Below are 12,500 nucleotides of genomic sequence, written 5' to 3' on the forward strand. Positions count from 1 at the left end.
GAGAGAGAGAGAGAGAGAGAGAGAGAGAGAGAGAGAGAGAGAGAGAGAGAGAGAGAGAGAACAGGTGAACAGATGGCTTACTGACTAAGGGACAAGCTCATCACTGCACTACAGTGTGTGTGTGTGTGTGTGTGTGTGTGTGTGTGTGTGTGTGTGTGTGTGTGTGTGTTGTAACACAAATGTTCGCTGTCAGATAGAAGTGGGAAGAGAAACAAAGAAGCTGAGAGTCGGAGGGAAGGAAGGAAGCCCATGTTTGTCCTGTAACGTTCACAAAATATCAGTTTACATGAGAGTGAGAGAGACAACTTAGTGTGTGTGTGTGTGTGTGTGTGTGTGTGTGTGTGTGTGTGTGTGTGTGTGTGTGTGTGTTAAAGCAACTGTTTGAGTGTCACTTTTTCTTATTTTTTCTTATTAAGACGGTGAATCCACTGAGTGAACCAGTCTCACCTCCAGCTGCCCGATTCTGTCCCCCACAGACCACCCCCACAGACCACCCCCACAGACCACCGCCACAGACCACCGCCACAGACCACCGCCACAGACCACCCCCACAGACCACCCCCACAGACCGCCCCCACAGACCACCCCCACAGACCGCCCCCACAGACCGCCCCCACAGACCACCCCCACAGACCGCCCCCACAGACCACCCCACAGACCGCCCCCACAGACCACCCCCACAGACCACCCCTACAGACCGCCCCCACAGACCACCCCACAGACCACCCCTACAGACCGCCCCCACAGACCACCCCCACAGACCACCCCCACAGACCACCCCTACAGACCGCTCCCAAAGACCGCCCCCACAGACCACCGCCACAGACCACCCCCACAGACCGCCCCCACAGACCACCCCCACAGACCACCCCCACAGACCACCCCCACAGACACCCGTTGTCATATCAAAAGTTGTTCCACATTTATTGGTCTTTATTCTCCCCTCCATGCTTTTGTTCTCTCTATTTTCAGGTTAGAGCACACACACACACACACACACACACACACACACACACACACACACACACACACACACACACACACACACACACACACACACACACACACACAGTTTCCTCGTGTTAAATTTGCATTAAGCTGCAGATCAGAGCGGTTCTGCTGAATCAGGAGAACGTCGCCGCCGTGGAACAGATCTGTCTAATAACTCTCCTTCTGTGTGTAGAAACAACACCGCCGACGTAATAATGACTTTGAGTTTTAATGAGATTCATATCGAAGAGCACCTTTGTTGTTCACACTGGAAGTCTCACTTCCGAACGGCGCCGTTCCCCTCCTGCCCTCACCTGTTTGGAGGATTTAAGACTAATTCATCCACAATGAGACGAAGCCGTCCGCCTCCTCAGGGTGGAGGTCGCAGCTCGTACAGGTACGGTCTCCTGCCAGCCTCCACCTCCCATTGCACACGGTTGAATCATTCTCGCTTAGCGGTGATTGTGCGCTGTGGGAGTCGGCGGTGTTTTAATCAGACCGCCACGACGCTGCAGTCACACCTGACACAGCAGGCGGCCGATTATTAAAGAAAATATAGGCCGTGAGAAGCTTCATACGTGGTCTTGGAAATGTCATTTATTACCGGGTGCACCGTAAAAAAACAAAACGTGTTTGTGAGCGAGAGGGTAGGAAGTGGACGTGTATCAGTTGGGGTCCGACATGCCCTCCAGGGGGCGCAGGGGAGCATGAGGGCGGGGGGTTGGGGCCGGGGTTACTTTGAATTTAGCTATTTTACCAGCTAGAGTATCATAGAATAGAAATACTTCATTAAACGCAGAACAATTCTGGATTCTCACGGTACATGATGGTAACTTAACCTGCTGACGCCCATGAAAAGCTTTCAAGTGAAAACGCAGCATTTTTGTTTCCAAACTTTTTACCTTTACACAGCAACGTTTTGAAAACTGTGTCAGTTTGATCGACCGTGTAGTTTTCATGCAGCGCCACTAGTTAGCGCTATTGGTTGTTTTTGTAACAAAGACACACACACACACACACACACACACACACACACACACACACACACACACACACACACACACACACACACACACACACACACACACACACACACACACACACACACACACACAGCAGAGAACGATGAGCTCTAAACATGAACAGGAGAACACGGACATTCTAGTGGACAGACCATCAAATTGGATTGTTATTACAGTGACTGTCAAAATAAAACCACCAAGTTTGATTGTTATTACAGTGACTGTCAAAATAAAACCACCAAGTTTGATTGTTATTACAGTGACTGTCAAAATAAAACCACCAAGTTGGATTGTTATTACGGTGACTGTCAAAATAAAACCACCAAGTTGGATTGTTATTACAGTGACTGTCAAAATAAAACCACCAAGTTTGATTGTTATTACAGTGACTGTCAAAATAAAACCACCAAGTTGGATTGTTATTACGGTGACTGTCAAAATAAAACTACCAAGTCCAGGAGAATATGTACTGGGAGTCACGACACCATGAAGGAAACGGCTACTGAGCATGTGCAGAACTACTAGTCACTACGCCCGTAGTGCTCATGTGCAGTAGCAGCGTTTCAGAAAAGTTGCGTTTTCCCGGTTTCCATGGAGACGGAGTCAGCATTTCCAACAATTCCACCTTAGGAGAATTGTAGGAGCCGTTTGGAAAAAGTTGTGTTTCACATCGTTGCTGTGTAAATGGACCTGAATCAGGACAAAGGTTTTGTGTTCTCACCTGAAGAACAGGGCGGAGCCTAAGTCTAAGAAAATCTACAGGAATAGACGGAGCTGTTTGTTTGGGTTTCTATTAGTTTTATTTTCACACAATTAATTTGGTTTCTTCTCAGTTAAGGTAATGGAATCTTATTTTATTGTCTCAAAACAATGAGGAATACTTCACAAATTCTATTAATCATTTTATAAAAGGCAATTAAAGTAGTTTTCTTTCCGGACTCCTTTACAGATCGGAACGACTCGACACCCGATGGTTTTATTCCAGAGCACCGTCGTCTGTTTACTCCCTCAGAATGAGTTTCTTTGCTCTACTTGGCATTAAAGCTCGTATTTGGACTGTGGAAGTTTCTCCAGCTCCAATTTAAGATCCATGGAGGATCTTTCTGTGGAGCTCTGTGGAGCTCTGTGGCGCTCTGTGGAGCTCTGTGGTCAGCGGCGCTCTGTGGCGCTCTGTGGAGCTCTGTGGTCAGCGGCACTCTGTGGAGCTCTGTGGAGCTCCGTGGAGCTCTGTGGTCAGCGGCGTTCTGTGGAGCTCTGTGGCGCTCTGTGGAGCTCTGTGGTCAGCGGCGCTCTGTGGCGCTCTGTGGAGCTCTGTGGTCAGCGGCGCTCTGTGGAGCTCTGTGGAGCTCCGTGGAGCTCTGTGGTCAGCGGCGTTCTGTGGAGCTCTGTGGCGCTCTGTGGAGCTCTGTGGTCAGCGGCGCTCTGTGGAGCTCCGTGGAGCTCTGTGGCGCTCTGTGGTCAGCGGCCCTGCAGGCAAAGCTCCTTACCAGCAAATCTTGTTTCGCTGATTCCCTTGAAAATAAGAGCATCTCTCTCTCTCTCTCTCTCTCTCTCTCTCTCTCTCTCTCTCTCTCTCTCTCTCTCTCTCTCTCTCTCTCTCTCTCTCTACCCTTTACCCTCTTGCCATCCTGAGCCACTTTCCTCGTCACAAGGCTTCACACCATTTACAAACGGTGTTGATGAGGCGCCGTGTGCGGAGACGTGATGTCTGGTGGCACGCGGCTCGGTTTGGCGTCCCCCCCCCCCCCCCGAACCGGCACCACTCCTTCGCTGCTGCATCCTTTTGTTTCCATTCCTCCTCCGGTTTGGTTTGGTTTCTTCACCCTCCACTGCACCGGCTGTGTGAGCAATTCAGTGGTAATAACTTGCTTCCACGTGGGCGGCAGATGTTACGAAAGCTAACCGCAGAAATCGATCGAGATTCATCAAAGGTTGAGAATGTTTGGTTTTTTTTCTTCGATAAGATATATATCTTTCATTTGTGAGGGGATGCCACTCGGAGGAGAAAGTGTGTGTGTCATGGTGGGGTCAAACTCTTCCATGTGACCTTCACCGCTTCGTTTCTGACGTGATGAAGAGTGTGGGAGTCGGCGATCACGACGTCCTGTCTGAAAGTCTGCGTGGTGAATCCAAATAAAAACTGTGCATGAAAAATAAAATGTAAATGTGCCTCCCTCCTTCTCCTCCTCTACCTTTCTCTGACCGCTTCAGACGTTGCGAAAGAAAGGCTTTAACGGCTGCAACAGCCCCGAGCCCGACGGTGACGACTCCATCGACCAAAGCCCGCTAAACGACCGCAAGACCGAGGACCTGGACAGCCTCTTCAAACGCTACGGCGTGAGTACACTCGCATTTAATCACTCCATCTAACCTCGCCTTTCTTTTCTTCTTCCTCTCTGCCTCTATCTACCTTCTCCTCTCTCTCTCTCTCTCTCTCTGTCTCTCTCTCTCTCTGTCGCTCTCTGTCTCTCTACCTTCTGTTTCTTGTGTTTGGGGAACGAAGGCTCTGAACAAGAAAGAGCACCGGGACTCTGAGAGCCCAGACCCCGAGGAGCCCTTCTCCCTCACCCCCCGCACTGAGGAGAAATACAAAAAAATTGACGAGGAGTTTGATAAAATGATGCAGGACTATAGGCTGTCAGTGAGTACCTCCCACCACTCTGTGTAACCCCGCCCCCCCACCCCCCCTCCCCCGCCGCTGCTGCCGCCGCTGGCCGGGCGGTCGGAGGTTTCCACCTGCTGATGGCAGCCTGACTACTCACAGAGCACTCGCCTTCATCATCCCCCACCCCCCTCTTCCTCCTCCTCCTCCTCCACCTCACCTCCTTCCAACAGCACCCACCCATCCAACCATCATCCTCCATCACAAACCGACCCGCTGCTGCTGTTCACCTGAGCTCACGTCACCTGCAGCTCATTTTCATCAACAATTTATAAATATTAGCAGAAATTTCAACCATAAATTCATGAAAAATTTGTTTTATCGAGGGAAACACCAAAATCACTTTTATCAAGTGCAAGTACTAACCTTTAGGTACTTGCCGATACAGAGTACCGATAGTATTAGTTGTGAAATACCATTACAATTGTTGCTCAGTCCCACGTCAGTCAGACCCTGTTTAGCATGTAGCATGTAGCATCGCTGGTGTGTGCGCTCTGAAACTCTTGAGCATGTAGCATGTAGCACAACTAAAATCCTCCTGATCCACTGAGCAGGTAAACTACTGGACGGCTTCAGGATTACTCTGCTGGTCCAAATGTCTCTGGCGAGGAAGTTGCTGGTTATGAAGTTGCTGGTGATGGGGTTGCTGGTGATGAAGTTGCTGGTAATGAAGTTGCTGGCAATGAAGTTGCTAGTGATGAAGTTGCTGGTGATGAAGTTGCTGGTGATGGGGTTGCTAGTGATGAAGTTGCTGGCGATGAAGTTGCTAGTGATGAAGTTGCTGGTGATGAAGTTGCTGGTGATGGGGTTGCTGGTGATGAAGTTGCTGGCGATGAAGTTGCTGGCGATGAAGTTGCTGGTGATGAAGTTGCTGGTGATGAAGTTGCTGGTGTACGAACTATCTCTCTCCTCTTGATATTTTTGACTGAACACAGTTCACAGTCTGTCTTACTTTTGTCATTGTCATTAATATCAAACACATCGTTTTATCACCGTTTTGTTTCCGTGCAGGATGGTACCTGATACCGGTACCAGTATCTAGTTTTTAATTGCACGTCTAGTATCCATCACACCAATGCTATTTATTATATCGAGGAAATTCCAAAAGTTCTTGAAAGTAGTAAAATTGTGCTTGATTGTCGACTTTGTAATAAGTTATTACATGGTCATTACAGGTTTTCCAGAGGATTCCACATGTTGGCCTTTTAGTCACAGACGAGCTCAACCAGCCTGTAAAACAGTCATATTGACCAACTGCATTTATTTAAAGTTAAAGCTCGTTGCTCACTTTGTTCCAATTCAACAGACATAAAACCAAAATAAATCTGATAAAACCGATTTAGACTCCAAATCTCAATGATTTTTTTATTAATTTTCACATCAGATGATTCTGTCTGAGGAACTGCTTCAGTTCAGCCACGTAATAAAAGGAGGATTGAGGCTATATTGTTTTGCATTGCAGATGTTTAACTTGAGTCTGCGGTGAGTATTCATGTGAAGTTCCAGTCATCACAGTGGAGAGCATCCCCGGGAGTATTTTGGCTTTAATCCACGCCTTCTGATGCCTCTAGAAGTTCACCAGCGAACAAGAATAAACAAGAGAGGGAGAGGAGCGCTAACGAGGTCCCTACGCCTCACAAAAGTTGGCATAGCAACCGATACTGTGAGGGGAAATCATGTTTTATGGTAATAATCAACACGTTCGGAGCGTGCCTCTGAGCGGTGGGATGAAAGAAGCCATTGTGTAATACTTAGCAACATTAAAGAAAGACGCAGACACGCTGAGTATTTTCTCACCGACGCCATCAGAGCCGCGATCTGGGCGATGTCGCCGATAATGTCGAGGTCACGGTGGTCTCACCGCCGTCCCGCTGCTCCTGACATCATCCAGCTCCCGTCTCCTGGCTGGCGCTCTGCCAAGCCCCTTTTACCGCCCCGCTCCTCTGCTCCTCTGACAATTTCCCAGTGATTCACATTTTTTTTCCTCTGTGCTCAATAATGCCATTAATGTCACTTTAATGAGCAGCACTTAATTCACAGCCCCTCTTCCTGCCTGTCTGCCCCTCGGTCTGGTCACCTGGGAGGGAAACAGTCGCACCGAGCCGCTGCAGGACACTTCACTGTAAAAATCCCATTTCTGGTGTTTCTTCCTGGAGGGGAATGTCTTTTCTTTATTGGGATTTACAGCTTTGGGCGTATTTTCTTCATGTTTGTCAGCTTTACCTTGATTATTAGTTGAGCTTCAACTGATTCTGCACTGAAAATGTACATTATTGTTCAAGATGCACCAGTATCGGCTCCGGTACTGCACAGAGTACTTGTACTTGTAAAAGATCTCCGTTGCAGCCCAGCGAGTATCACGAGTTGTCATCCGTCGGCAACGTCGTCCGCAGGTACGCAAGAGAGGACGAGCGGTGTGGGTAGTTTGGACTTTCTTTAATATTTATGAAAACAACCAAAGTAAGACAGACTGCAAATTATGTTCTGACAAAATATCAAGAGGAGGAGAGAAATGGTTCGTACAACACCAGCAACGGCATCACCAGCAACGGCATCACCAGCAACTTCATCACCAGCAACGGCATCACCAGCAACTTCATCACCAGCAACTTCATCACCAGCAATGGCATCACCAGAGACGTTTGGACCAGCAGAGTTCGCCTCATGTCAATCCTGAGATGAAATACAGTAGCACTGAGCCGTGCTACATGCTACATGCTACATGCTGAAGAGTTTCACGGCTCACACACCAGCAATGCTACGTGCTACATGCTAAACTTGATTAAATCTGACTATTTTGCAGAATTGCACAGCCTTCACATATTGTTTGCATATCGAGTATGTAGTCGGCTTTATGACATTTAATAAGTACTTATCAGTACTCCGTATTAGGTTAGTACTCAGACTTGTCGTTTAAACCAGTGGTACTGGTTATCACCTCATTTTAGTTCACAGTAATGTGAATCAATCAGAACCAAACGAAGGACACAATCACAGAAAAGCTTCTCCTTTAATGAATCCTGAAGCTGGAGGTGATCGGAGGAGCCTTGGTAATGAGAGGCCCGGCCTCCGTCAGCCTCGCTGTGCTTCGCTCCTAAAAGCTTTTCTCAGAAGAGAACAGAATTCAGTCTGACCCCGCCTCTGGAGAGCCACACCCCCCCCACCCCTCCACCCCCCTTACCTGCCCGCTGTCACACCGCACACCTTCCAGGCAAAGCAGCCGTACACGCCTCCTCCTCCCCACCGCATCCTAATCCCCAGCGTGACAGCGAGGGGCCGGGATATACAAGCTTAATCCCACTTGTACTAAAATACCTCCTGAGGTAGGGGGAGCGCGGCGAGGGGGGGGCACGGCGAGGGGGAGCGTTACGGGGGAAGTGGGGTGGGGGGGGGGGGACGCGGCAAGGGGGAACGGGCGTGACGTTTGGCGAGACGAGACGAGCCCCGGGCGAACGGGTCTGTTCCCGTTGTGCTGGCAGAGTGCGAAGCGAGGAAACGGAGCGCTGTAACCTGAGGCCCCCGGTTTGATCCTCTTCTTGGCTCCCAGTTTCACGGTTTGGAAATTGAATAGAAATAGATTTCTTCCTCTAACAACCACCTCCGTAGTGCCCATGAGCAATGGGCTGAGCATTCCGTCTCATGCCGCGGCTCGGCGTTTTATTTTATTATGAATGACTGTGTAATTAATCACGTCTGGTTTAGGTTCCAGATGTTTGGCTTTTAAATAATCCATGAATCAGGCTGACTGTTTTATTGATTATGAGGGGGTGAACAGTGGTGTCACTCCGCCTCACACTGAGGTCACCCCTGGTTTGAGTCCGGGCTCGGCTCTTTCTGTGCACGTGTGTGTGTTTTCACACCAGGCCGTCGGCATTAAACTCGTGTTTCCTGAGAATAAAGTGTCTGGAGAAAAGCCACACATCCACAGGCGGAACATGCAAACTGCCAACAGAAAGACCCGGAGGTCAAAGTGTTTACGTACATTTACAAGTTATGTCTGGAGATGAATGTAAAACACAAAGGTGACGACTGAGGCCCCGTTTACACGACAACGTTTCAAGTGAAAACATCTTTTTGTTTGTTTGAACGGACGCGGCAGAAATACTGAAAATGTTGTGGTTTTAGTTTCAGGCCACCAACTGTTTGTGTTTGTAATGAAACAATAGGATCATATTGACGACACCTCTATAAGAGGAGCAAACGTGGTATCGCACACAAAAGTTTATTTTTTATTTTTTTATACGTCCGTCCACCAAAACACACTCTCCACAAACCAACACAGAAATGACAGCAGCCGTTTGCTCTGATTAAACAGGAACCAAACCAGGTCAAACCCTCTTTTAAAGGGCCAGGTCGCTATTGTGAGTAAATCACCGGCAGGTTGAAAGCAATCGGCTGTGAGAGCGTTGCGCTGCAGCACGCAGGCTGACGGTTCATCCTCCACTTTATTATTTTATTTTAGATTCAAAGTCGTCCAGATGAAGGAAGTCGCTCACAGGTCAGCTGCTGAACTTGTGAAGGTTTCCCAAACTCTCCCTTTGTTGGCTGAGTGTTTCCCGCTCCGACTAACAGGATGCGACAATCATGAAGTTGAATGAGGGAAATAGAAAAGAGAAAGTTTCAAAGGCTTCCAGGGCGAGAGGGAGGGGAAACTAGGCCACGGCTTTAATTCAGTCTGATGTACCCTTGCATCCAGGAAACACACCCTGGTGGCGAGAGGCGAGAGCTGAGAGCTCCTCCGAGGGAAAATAGGTTAGCAGCTCCTTTTGTTCTCCTCGCTGAGACGAGGCCTTGAGCTTCCTCACAGGAGAACCTCTTTACATAACTTATTATTCCCACGTTGGGCAGAAACATGAAATAGCAAGAAAAAGACTTTTTTAAATTCTTGTGAAGTGTGCACCCTAAACAGTGCCACTTTTCAGAACTTTTAATATTCAGTAGGGAAGCTCCGATACCAGGACCGATACCAGGACCGCTATCTGGTCCGATACTGCGAGGAGTACTTGTACTCATAGCTCCCCGATACAACGCAGCGAGAAGTACACGGCGTCAGCAACTTCGTTTTTCTCCCTGGAGTTTGAATTCGGGTTAATGGTATTTAATAGGAACTCGTGTCAATATTCAGTTTCGGCAGGTAACTAAAGGTTATTTTTCATGCTTGTGGTGTTGGTGCCTTCCTGGTACTAGTCCTCACTCAGACCTCCTGCCTCGCTGCAGCAGCAGTACACAGGACACATATTTTGTGCGACACTCAGTAAAGCTTCCACAATTAGCAGCGTGGCTCTCAAATGGACTTGGAGTGGGCAGATGTAAATTCACTTGGAATTTGCCAAAAGACACAGATTAATCCTCAGTGCAGCTCGCTGCAGCACGGCGTGAGGACCAATTTAAAATTCATGTTCAGGGCGCCGGTGAACAGGTTTTGGAGTTATGTCACCGATATCCTAGCAACTGGAAGCCGGCGGGTCGCCGAGGTCCTGCGGAGAAGTGGCCCACGACAAATTACAGCTAAATGCAAACGGGCAACAAAGAGACACGATACCTGAGGACGAAGGCCGAACTCACCTGCCAAACACTTTGGATTGGTCATCTCAGACCTTCGGAGGCTGGAGACATCAAGTCGGATCTTTCTTCACAAAAAACCCAAAACGAATCTGTGTAACATCTTTTCTCAACCAACATGAAAAGTTATTTGTATTTTCATTCAGGTTGACACAGTTTTATATAAGATTCATACAGTGAAAAAACAAGTCTAAACTTAAAAATTTAAAAGCAGCATTTTCAAAAATGAACATTTATCAGCTGTTGTGCAAACGGACTCCAAAACACAGAAGTTTTTGTGTTTTCAATTGAAAACGTGTAAAAGGACGCTCAGTCGTTTTTGAGGAGGGAGATATAGGAAACATGCAAAGACCCCCAACCTAAACCTGCCTCCGTGTACCCCCCCCCCCCCCCCCCCCCACTGTATTATAATAATAATAGCTTGTTCGTCTGCTCTGTGAGGCTAAAATCCTTCCCCATGCCCCCCCCCCCCCCCCCCCCCCCCCCCCCCCCCCCCCCCCAATGCTTGCCCGGTGTGCAGTGGTGCAGTGCTGTCAGCCGCTACCTTCTCCCTCCCTGGTCTCCACTCACTCCTCCTCTCCACAGTTTGATGGCTGAATTTGAAGTCCCCAGACGTTTGGAAAGGAATCGTGTTCCTTTTAGTTGAACCAGAAACGATGGAGGACACTTTTCTTCATCTCTTCACTTTTCATCTTTAAATAATGAGAATGCTGTGGAAAGGTGTAACCAGACTGTCTCAATGAGGTTACTCGTATACATGAAGGTCTGTCAAAATAAAAGTACCAAGTCCAGGAGAATATGGATTGGGAGTCATGACACACCATTTTCGAAGAAGTTCCTCTTGGAAGCAGTTTTCAAAAACCTGTATTTTCAGTGGCTCCACTGCATGGCTCCAGTGGCTCCCTGCACCACTGTCATGTGAACAGACCCTCCAAAACATAACAAAAGTGTGTTTTACTTGAAACCATAGTCAGTGGGGCCTTACTAGTGATTGAGGTGGTGTTTGAAGCAGAGGACGTTGTGACGGCGAGCTCGTAATCTGCTCCTCTCCGGTTCAGGTCCCTCTGTGGGTCACTGATGAAGGCCTTTAACCCGTCACTGCTCAGGAAGTTTATCCAGAAAACCCATGAACCCACTTGGATAAAGGTTGAAACATCTTCAAAGTATCGGCTCAAGCCCAGCTGAACTAATTCAATTGCTTTGACAGAAATCTGGCAAAGCAAACTTTGAATCACCTGATATGAACTCAGAAGGGAGCATCATGTCAGAACAAGTGTGATTGAATCGATTCATGCGCTGTAAATACTCCTCATCTCCTGGCCGCGGTGGAAACAAACTGCTGCAGACTCTCAACGGCTCTGTCTGAAAGAACTGGCAGTTCACTGCGAGAGTCGACTGGAAAGTCCACTGGAAGGACAAAGTGTGACATGAAAAGGTTCGTAAGCTGAAAGAGCTGCAGCCACCAGAAGATCTCCAAATATGACCTCGTTCAGGGAGTCTGGGAGAGGTTGACAAGGGGTGGACTGAAGCCAGACAGATACAACACAACGACAGGAATCAAAGTGGGAAGAACAAAGTTAGTTCGGACAGTTTAAGTTCTGCGAGGAGACGGAAAAATTCAAGCGAGGAGGATGTTTGCCCACGTTAGGTTTCTAACCAATTACTGAATCGTTACCCAATGACTCTCTCTGGACCTCAGAACATCCAGAGCTGCTACACCTGTAGGAGTCCAGGAAGTGGGCTACAAGTGTCCAGGAAGTGGGCTGCAAGTGTCTAGGAAGTGGGCTACAAGTGTCCAGGAAGTGGGCTGCAAGTGTCTAGGAAGTGGGCTACAAGTGTCCAGGAAGTGGGCTACAAGTGTCCAGGAAGTGGGCTACAAGTGTCCAGGAAGTGGGCTACAAGTGTCTAGGAAGTGGGCTACAAGTGTCCAGGAAGTGGGCTGCAAGTGTCTAGGAAGTGGGCTACAAGTGTCTAGGAAGTGGGCTACAAGTGTCCAGGAAGTGGGCTTCAAGTGTCCAGGAAGTGGGCTGCAAGTGTCCAGGAAGTGGGCTGCAAGTGTCCAGGAAGTGGGCTACAAGTGTGGACATCAATGTCAAAAACACTCTTTTACCAGACTCGGCTTCAGAAGAGTCCAGTCTGGACTTAAGAAAAGAAAAACAAGTCGTCTTTCCACATGCACGTGCAGCGTTTTATCTGGAGGTCAGTTTCCAGAGTCTGGACATCTCGTGGAGACGGTTCAAATCCAAGCTGCTTCAGCTCCAGCA

At 48.4% G+C, this 12,500-nt stretch overlaps 1 protein-coding gene across 2 annotated transcripts in view; it reads left to right on the plus strand.

Moving 5' to 3' along the window:
• The window catches only part of mef2d (myocyte enhancer factor 2d), a gene marked incomplete at both ends in the record, with an annotated part of 88,678 nt that overhangs the window by 49,088 nt on the left and 27,090 nt on the right, over positions 1-12,500 (plus strand). For both annotated transcript variants that reach the window (XM_080471044.1, XM_080471045.1), the window contains one exon: positions 4,224-4,349. In XM_080471044.1, the coding sequence (XP_080327170.1) occupies positions 4,224-4,349 (126 nt within the window). The remainder of the gene's footprint in view (positions 1-4,223; positions 4,350-12,500) is intronic.

The sequence above is a fragment of the Lipophrys pholis genome (genome assembly GCF_963383615.2).
Source record: "Lipophrys pholis genome assembly, chromosome: 9".
Taxonomy (NCBI): domain Eukaryota; kingdom Metazoa; phylum Chordata; class Actinopteri; order Blenniiformes; family Blenniidae; genus Lipophrys; species Lipophrys pholis.